This window comes from Dipteris shenzhenensis, chromosome 7 (genome assembly GCF_047967505.1).
Source record: "Dipteris shenzhenensis isolate YYH24624 ecotype China chromosome 7, Dip_SZ_1.0, whole genome shotgun sequence".
NCBI lineage: Eukaryota > Viridiplantae > Streptophyta > Polypodiopsida > Gleicheniales > Dipteridaceae > Dipteris > Dipteris shenzhenensis.
The window spans coordinates 16,552,130-16,562,093 of record NC_141602.1 but is presented as its reverse complement, the minus strand read 5'-3'; the positions used below and the strand labels follow the sequence as shown (position 1 = coordinate 16,562,093).

Here is a 9,964-nt window from a genome sequence, read left to right as displayed (position 1 = left end):
ACAACAGACGTGCACGCAGGATGCAAGCATTTGGGGGGTGCGTGGAAACAAGACCTAAGGAGGGGGGACACTCGTTAGTTATTATTATTATTATATTATATTATAATTATAATTATAATTATAATAAAGAAGAAGGGAGGCATGGAGGGATGCCAAGTGGAGCGAAAAGATGCGAGATCCAAGGGGCCAAAAAAAACGGGGAGCGAAACCGTGCGGTTTGTGACTCTTAATTCGTCTTCGGCTTCGTCGTCTTCTTCTTCTTCTGTTGCTGTTGTTGAAATAAAAATGTATACAATTCTGTGCAATTTATAGCCATGACACTTTTTTGCTTCACGCCTCCAATTCTGCTCTTCTTCTTCTTCTAGGGATGGTCTCCGAGCTCTGCATCGACCTTCCATGGCCTCCCCCTTCCTTCCCTGGACCTCCAACTCAGGTATTCCCCTCCTCCTCCTCCTCCTCCTCCTCCCCAAAAATTTATCCTTTCTCCTCCTCTCTTCCCTTTCCCATCACATTCTCCGATCCTCACTTTTTCGCTACCCTTGCTTCTCCTGCCTGCCTGCCTGCCTGCCTGCACAATCGAGCTTTTCCCTTCCTCTTCTTTTGAAAATCGAGCTTTTCTTCTTCTTCTTTGAAATTCGCGTTGCGCACGAATTCTGGAGAAGTTGATTCGTCTTTGGCACAGGGATACTATTTCACGTGTATCCTTGGCGGTCCCTCTTGCTTGGAAGTGTGTAGATATCCCGGAAAATTCCACTGTCCCGTTTAATTTCGTTGCATGGGGCTTCGATTTCTGGGTATACCCCATGTACTCGCCAGTTCATTGTTAAAGATTTTCTCTAAATTGAAGTTACTTACACAGAAGCCAACTCTTTCTCATTATTCCCCCCTTTGCGGCTCTAGATATGAGCTTAACCATGGTATCGGGACCTTTGGGTGTAGTCTAAGAAAGTGTAATAATCAGAATTTGATTACCGATCTGCTGTGAACTAAACAATTCTCTCGTTTAATGCATACACGTTTCGCTACAAGCTTACCAGTTTTCCATGAAAGGGTGTTGCCAAACTTAGCCATCACATTTTCCTGAGAGTTGGCGGATCTTTGGCGATTAGCGACGCGCGCTCGTAGGATGTAGTCTTTTTCATTGAGAGTCGCCCGTTTACCAGCCATCTACGCCGAAGCTACTACTGCGTGCCTGCGTGTGATGTCAGGATAATAAGGCTTTTTGCAAGGATCTTCTGATATTTTACGCAGGACTATCATCTTGCCGTAGACTGCCTGGGTTCCCAGAAGGACGTTAAATTTTACATTTTTTATGGGACGAGCTGAAAACGAGCTCCTGTATTTTAACATACTGGTCTAGTCAAGTAGAACCATTATCCCCTCATAAGGCTAGGCCTTCACCCCTCTCTGGATGAGCACCATGAACTCGAGCAAGATTTCACAGATGATAGGTTCGTAGAGTTGGTTTCCTTGCTGTTTTGGAGGGGGTGCTTCGGTCAGCCGTGGAGCAACAATCATAGGACAGGGCTTTGTGGCCACAATGCAACCAGAGGAGAAGAGAGAATGCATGAAGCTTTTACTATATTTCACCGGTTTTTTGACATAAATACCTCGTGAATTGTAACTGCTGCTTTAACTTGAGCAGTTGGGAAACTGAAGCTATATAAAAGGAAGATCAGGCAAGAAACGGGCTTTCTTGCATAAAAGATTATTCACAATTTTATCCTTTTAACATGCGAAATTGAGCAGATAGAATGGTATTGGGAAACCTGAAGCTATATAAAAGGAAGATCAGGCAAGAAACGGGCCTTCTTGCATTAAAGATTATTCACAATTTGATCCTTTCAACCAATTTTGATGCCAATCAGCTTGTGGATTGCTACCCATGAGTACATTACTCCAAGTCACTATACACAGGCTTTTGAATAAGTAGTAAAGCACAGGGTCACTTTAACTTGCCGTTCCTCAGATTATTTTATGGATAATCTTATGTCAAGGTATCTATTGGGTATGTTACTCAAAGACCTGTCCTTTTTTATACATAGGTATTTTAAGGCTCAGATGGCACATGCCATGTCACTGTGTATTGTTACCTTTCCTTCCTACTTGTCTTACTTCTCCTCTTACGTGTGAATCAATTACCATTTCTTTTCTTTGAAAAGATCAAGACAGGTGAATACCATATCGAAGTCTTGCGATGGAAAACCCTAGAGTCATAGGACTGACAAACCCTTAGCATGGAAGTGGCACACAACCCAAGAAAGCATCAGGCGATTTTCAGCAAAATGATAATGAGAAGTTTGTGTGATTTTTGACGGACCAGACATCGATGAATCTGCCTAACCCTAGAACCATAGGGTGACAGACTCTAAGCATGGAAGGAGTTGTTTTGTGGCATAAAAAAGGCCTAGTAGGAAGGCACACAACCTAAGGAGGCATCAGCAGGAAGATAATGGGATGTTTGTGCTATCTTTGAAGGACTAGAATCAGTAGGCAGCAGTCAAGGTCCGTAAATCCTGTGTGGCAGTGTTGTAAGCGTAAACCCTAGAACCATAGTCGACAAACCCTAAACATGGAGGGAATGGTTGAATAACACCAAAATGGCCTAGTAGGATGGTAGAGGAGACATCAGCTGCTATGCAACAGGAAGATAATCAGAAGATGGTGTTATTTTCAAGGACCTGTCACCCATCCATAGGAAGTCTGAAAATAACCTGTCACCCATCCACATAAGAAGTCGCTTCCATTGGGATGACAGCTGTGCAGACCTGTATTATGGTTTTTGGGAGGGAGCTGCAGCACTGTATTGTGCCTGCTGAAAATTCAGGCATATTCTGTGGTACGATGATCCATTGCCTTCCCATAGGACTTTGATTGAAGATCCACTCTCTTGCATGAAATTGAGGTTGGCATCCAGGACATATCCTGATCATGTTTCATAGCATGGTAAGATGAGCCGCTTAAGCTAACTTAGGCTTAAGCTTGTGCATTCTGATTATGCCTTCGGAACCATAACTCTGATTTGTTGACCACATTTAGCTAGATTTAGATGCTTGTTTGGGAGAGACTAAAATGAAATCGTTTAGTCTTCACAAGCAAGTGTAGCTTGAATGAAGAGATTTTGGACTACATTTTGATTAGCCTTCTCCTTTAGTGCTAGCCTTCGTCATGGCTGAGTCTGTCCTTCACGTCTGGAGTGCCGACAGAAACTCAGTACGAAGACTTTGTATAAGTGGATGCTAAAGTATGTGTGGGTGTGTGGATTTGTATGTGTGAGAGCATATGTTTATACTATTGTCTATGCCCACTGTTGGGCGCTGTTGACGTCAGTGGGGATGCCACAGTAGCTAGTCCCTGCTATGCGTGATAGAGTATGGTTTTCAACCTTATGAGTGACTATCATGAAATTGAAACTGCACTATGTTGTCTTTTAAGAGGATGAGTTTATGCATGTTCGTGGACTCATCTAGGTATATAAATATCATAATCTCAGTATAGGTAAGTGATTTCCATCTAAATCCTATCAAGCTGGCTTGGAATAGGCACGTTGGTCCCCTCTAGCTGTCCTACGTAGAAGAGTCAGCTCCTCAACTCATGAGTGCAACATTAAAAAGTTTTCTAAGTCCAGTTTTTTGCGATATATTTGCCTCAATTTTGTGGTTGAGATCTATAATTTGAAGTCCTTCACCAAGTATTTTCATGTTGTGGTCAAGTACTTTAAAGATTTACTTATTTCAGAATGTCTCTTCTATGCTCCTAGTACACATTGAATTAAAAAAGATATCCCTTTTAAGTTCTCAGGGGACTTTTGTTAGAGGGTAGGGCAGTAAAGCCTCTTATTTAAATTGATGGGTAAAGGATCTCATTATCAAAATGATGGGTAAAGGATCTCACTATCTCCAATCTACCAAAATCACCAATGGATGAAAGAGGAAACATATATGTAACTGTGAGAAGTGCAACAGATATGGAGAGAGAGAGAGAGAGAAAGCAAACCTCACAAACACACCACTGAGAGGGAGAGAAAGAAACAAGAGAGAACTGTAAGTGATCTCAGGCAAAAGCCCCTCTACTGCTGGGGAAAAACCTTTGCACAAAGCTGCTCAAGAGCTGCACAACACTGCTCAACAGCCACCACACTGAGATGACAAACAAGGAGTGAGGGGGGCCCTATATATAGCCCCTCACCCTCCTCCAGTTGGGTGCAGCATGCTGGCCGACCAGCCTGCACAGTGGGCCGACCCACCCTCCAGCCCATGGGGCTGGCACACAGCCCTCTAGAGGGCACCCGTCTCTGCCTAGGGAGCCGACTCAGCAGCCCTATAAGGGCCGACCAGGCTGCCTCCATGAGGCCAGCCACACTCCTATATAAGGGGCTCACCTTCCCCTATGTGAGGGCTGACGAGCAAGGGCTGCTCCAGGGACTGCCTATGTAGCACATGAGCAGGTCCACCAGGCTGATCTATCCATGTGACACGTCCCCGGCACTCCTGAAACCTCTGATCTGCAAGCAAACACAAGACGTGAGGAATCTGAGCAGGCTGCTCACCACCCAACCATGGCATCTACGGGATGTCATCCCGAATCAGGAGATGTCCCCTCCGAGCCACGAGCTGAGCTACTGGCACGAACTCCCAACCAGATCCTAACTAGCCTGGTGTCCCATACCACCAGGTGGCGCCATGAAGCCTGGGATCTGCTGCTAGGCCTTGGGCTACACTATGATGGAGGCGTCCGTCCGCATCTAGGATCAGACCTAGCACCTGGGAATGAGACTTGCTCCCATCGGCTCTTTGAGAACTGAACCATTGGGTCCCTTTATAGACTCGGGCCCAATGTGCCAAGAATAGCGAAGACCTCTAACTAGTTCGTACCCTTGCCACTCAACCGGAGAATGAAGCCTGCTTAGCCCTAAGCCTCCCCAGGCTACCTGAGCTAGCCTTGTGTACCCAGTACAGGTCAAATAAAGTGACTAATGTAATTAAACTTATAATTTCAAGGAGCCTTTAACATCGAGAATTCACATTCACACACACGTCACCGAAGAGGTAGCATTTAGAAAGGTTTGAAGGGAAGTTTGACAGGAGGGAAAAATCAGGATCAGACTCTGATGCTTTGGAACATCCCCATTCCTTTTGTAAATATGGCCATAAATAAGGGCAATGTTAAGGATTGGGCAAGGGAAAATATATCAAAGAGAATAAGGGTAATGTTAAGGATTGGGCAAGGGAGTTTTTGTCAAAGAGCTTCAAAGGGGCACCGAGGCAAAAATCTATTCCATTTTCAAAGAAGCTCTTTTGGGCTCAAAGGGGGAAAAAACTTTCAGGATCAAAACAGAGAATAATGGTAGAGTTATTTATATTATTGTGGACTGTGGTAATACTCATAAGTTCATCAACCCAAAACAGAGCACGCTATGTACACCCATTGTTGGGCACTGATCAGTAAGGATGTCATAGTAGCTAGTCCCTGCTATGCGTGATGGAGTTTATGGTTTTTTGTTTGATGGGTTGCTCCCACTTACAATGGATAGCAGTTCAGAATTGCTAGCAGTTCAGAACAGCGAGTGGAAAATCAGCAAATACAACATAAACCACAGCATGTGGATGCCCCAGATCAGATCAATGATCAACTTAATATTCAGAATTGTAGGCTATCTCATGGGCTATCCATAGGTGCCACTTATACCTTGGTATGAGCCTTGTAGGCCTAGTTATAGTCAGGTAGGACTATTGGTACAGTTTATGTACCATCTAGGTCAATTAGGACACTTAGTCCAGTTAGGGCAGTTTCCCCCAGGGTTTTGTTATGTTGGCTCTCCCTTGAGCCTCCACACTTTTGCATCAATCTATTGCAGCATCTCGTTTTTCTCCATTGTGCTTTCATTTTTGAGCTTCCATTGCTTCCAACACCCAACAATGGTATCAGAGCAGGTCGGGAATCCATTCCCTCAGCCATTGACAGCTTTCCCAAGCTGTTTGGCAGCCTCTGGAGCTCTCATTCTTGTTGGTCTTGCTAGTTTTCACACTCCCACAAATGTTTGAGACCTTTCCATCACTTATGTTGCGAAAAAACTCATTTTATCGTGAGAAGACCGCACTTTGGAGCAACTCTCGCTTAGGGAACTGTTTTTCGGTGCATTTTCCAGCTTGCTGCAGCAAAAAACGACCACACGCGAGCATTTACAGAATCTGTATGAAATTTCGAACCTGCAAAAATTTAAAAAACCCGTACATATGTCAGAAATTGTACGAAAATCCGTACGCGTCAGAAATTGTACGGAAATTTATACATCTGTCAGAAAATTCGATACTTCTGTCCAGTTTATCAGAATTTCAGTACATTCACTGCAGCACGGGCTGCCTCGGGGTGCGCGCCAGTCATTTCTCAGATTTCCCAGCATTTCGAAGCTGTCTCGAGTTGCATGCTAGCATTTTGGAGCTGCATTGAGCTGTGTGCCAGCATTTTGGAGCTGCATCGAGCTGCATGCCAGCATTTTAGAGCTGCCTCGAGTTACGTGCCAGCATTTCGGAGCTGCCTCGAGCTGCGTCCCGGCATTTGGAGCCATTTGGAGCTGCTGAATTGATCTGGAGACTTCTCTTTGAGCCCTTCCCTCCTCATTTGGTTTCCCTTTGCCTCGAGCTGCGAGCTTCTCTCCATTGGATCTCTTTCTCTCTATTTCTACGTGCTCTCCTTCTCATGGGAGCACGTCTTTTGCTGTAATTCTCATTTCCAGCCCTCATTTGCTCACTTTCAGAGCTTGTCACTGCTGTTCATCATTGGGTAAGCCGTTGTTGCATTGGTTTTTACAGTAGAGTCTTTTGCAGACATAAGCTTTGAAGCTTGGGCAGTTTTTTGGCACTTGATTCTGAGAGGTTGCCTTTCTCTCATTTTCTTTGCTAGTTGGTGCATTTGCCTTGTATTTCAGCACCATGTCTGGTGGCAAAGATGATTTGTTTGGGCTGATTGGGGCCGATGACAAGCTTGATGGCACCAATTACCCCATGTGGTCATACATGATGGGACATGTTTTGGTTGCCAATAATCTATGGCATATTGTTTCAGGTTCCGAGGCCAGGCCTGCACGCACTGTTTCTTCAGGTGATGGGTCTTCAGGTGATGGTTCTACTGCTATAGCCAAGACTCTTGCACCTCCTGCTCCAGGCGCTTTGCCTCCTTCACAGGAGTAAATTCAGTGGGATAGTCGTGATGCCAAAGCACAAACGGGTTATTATCCCTCATATTCGATCTTACAAGACAGCTAAGCAAGCATGGGATCAGCTTGCATCTTTGTATCAGGTGCGGAATGAGGCGAGGGTTGCCTATCTTCGCAGGTAGTTGAAAGATTTAAAGCTTGATGAGGATGGTAACATGGATGCCTATCTCACTAATGTGAAGGATTTGAAAGAGCAGTTGGCCAACATTGATGAGATTATGCTTGATTCTGAGCTGGTTTCTAATACCCTTGATGGGTTACCTGATTCATATCAAGGCTTTGCTACTACATTGAGGTTGGTTGCAGGGGGTGATGCCAATCATTTCTCATTTGACCAGCTTGTTGCTCTTCTTCTTTAGGAGGAGCAAAGCGGTGTGAATCGCAATGCTACTATGGCTAGTGATCAAGCATTTGCTGCCCATCATAAACACAAAGGTAAAGGCAAGGTTTCAGCTGGAAAGCCCTCTTATTCCCAAGCTGATCATTCACATGGTGCCTCTTCTTCAGGGGATCACAAAAAGAAGAAGAGATGTAACTATTGTAGGAAACCTGGGCATGATATGAATGCAGGAAGCATATAGCATTTGAAAAGAAAAAGAAGTCTGGTCTTGCAGTATCTGGTTCTTCTAGTGCAGAAGATTGACATGAGTTCGCTAATTTTGCACGAGACCACCATTGGCCTTTCTTGGTTACATGTCAGTATAATCCTAATGTTCATGATGCTTGTATGGCAGTTTCAGATGTTCGTGATGCCTTGTTCTTTGATAGTGGTGCTAGCAAGCACATCACTTCCTGCAAGAAGTTATTCAGCTCATTGGAGCTTACATCTAAGGGGGGCAGTGTCATATGTGCCAATAATGCATCATATACCGTGAAAGGTATGTGGCAAGTTGTCTTACTTCTGTCTCTGGTGGTATTATCACTCTAGAGCATGTGCTTTATGTTCGAGGCATTCGTAAGAACCTCATTTCTATTTCAGCCATTGCTACATGTGGCTTTCAGGTTATTTTTGATGGTAAACTATCGTATGACTCTTTGCTACCTGCACTCTCTCTCTCTTTTACTAGGTTGTGATCACCTGTGTCTTGGCTTATCCTCAAATGCATAGCTCGTAGTGGTGTCCAATCCACGTGCAATGTAATTGCCAGGCTTCTGAGGCCTGAAGCATACAATCAAAAGAGGGCTGGAGTCCATTCTTGCTTTGGAAACAGCAAAATGGAATTTATAAGCTGATTGTTGTGCATCTCCCATTACCCCCTCCCTTCTCTGTATGGAGAATGAGTGTAGGCATGGGGCAGCTCAGTGGGATCCTCATGATTCTAGGAAGGTGAGGAGGAGGGGAAGCTGAAGGTCCTTTCCGTCAGTAGTGGCAGATCTACATTGGGGGCAAGAGGATCAGGTGGTAGGGAGAGCTGAATTGGGGCCGTTTGGAAGAGGGAGAACTAGAGAGCCGAGGGAAGGCTGTGGGGCGGGGATGGCAGAGGGAAGACTGGGGAAGGGAAGGGACGCTTGGATGGTCCAAAGGAGGAGGGGGGGAGGCGGAGGGGAGACATGTTGACCAAGTGCTATACACACACATACACACAAACCTACACACACTCACTCACACACACAGTCACTGCATGCATGCCATGTGTGTGCGCGTTGGTCTCATGCATGTATGTTTAAGCATGTGATTACAAATTAATTGATATAATAACTTCCAAGTATTAAAATGAAATTTGTGGGCCTTTGAATTGAAACAGGATCTTATGGAAGTCTTTCCTGCTTGAATGGAAGATTTTGTGAACCTCAATTTCTCCTTTTGTTGATAATTCTGAGGTGAAATGTAAATCAGATATGCAGGCATAATATTATGCTTCGTCATTTGAAGACAAATTCTTTTGCTCAACAGGTGGTGCAATTTGCTGCAAGGCTGCAAAAACGGAGCAAGGGGTTGCACCTGTCCCTATATACATTGTTACAGATTCGTCACAGCTTCCACACCCTTTCTTACAGCCGGATCCAGAACAACACCTTACCATAGGCTTTGACTGTGAAGGTGTAGATCTTGCACGACATGGCCGCCTCTGCATCATGCAGGTGTGGCAAGTAGATCTCTAGTTTTAAAATCTTTGGTTTTACTTAAGATGCTTCTAACAGTATATTTGGGATGTAATGTCCTTTTATAGGCTTTCCAGCATTGATTGCATACCATCTTCATCTATTCCTAGGGATGTTTTCTCACTGTTTTCAGAAAGCATCCAGTATTTCTGTTATGGCACTGCTGCACTAATGCTAGACTGCGGAATGTTTGATATTTGCAGAAGAGCTTATTGAACCACTGTATATTGCATGATGTAAAACCTTCTGTACGTTTCGTAGTCTAGACCACCATTTAGTTGTTAAACAGGTATTTCTTATTCGTATTTAGTTGAATAGGGCAGATTATGTTGTGGCTCCATGCTCCATCCTCTTACAAGTGACAGTTTGTACTGCTCTTAATTACATATATGCAATTTTCTGCTTTCATTGGTTTCAGGGAATTCACCAATTTTCTGAGGGATTCTATCCTCCTGAGAGTTATTGTAAACAATTGTTTGCAAAAGTGCCAACCTTCGTGGCCCTCAACATCTATGAGCCTCCAAGTTTGTGACCTCTTGACACACATACCCAGCCTCCTCCTTGTCCAACATAGATTTGCGAAAGCCTATTATAGACTTGTGATGGCCCTAGTGCAAAGCTTCCTCGAACCCTCTTGATGCCCAC

The 9,964-nt window shown here is 44.4% G+C and overlaps 1 protein-coding gene across 3 annotated transcripts in view; it reads left to right on the top strand.

The window, feature by feature from the left end:
- Positions 1–253: 253 nt before the first annotated feature.
- Positions 254–9,964, top strand: part of LOC147900007 (3'-5' exonuclease domain-containing protein / K homology domain-containing protein / KH domain-containing protein) — a 133,327-nt gene continuing 123,616 nt past the window's right edge. For all 3 annotated transcript variants that reach the window (XR_015541333.1, XM_087377338.1, XM_087377337.1), the window contains exons 1-2: positions 254–433; positions 9,111–9,298. Coding sequence is in view for 2 of the 3 variants with exons in the window: in XM_087377338.1 (XP_087233464.1) it covers positions 397–433; positions 9,111–9,298 (225 nt within the window). In the remaining variant the exon portion in view is untranslated. The remainder of the gene's footprint in view (positions 434–9,110; positions 9,299–9,964) is intronic.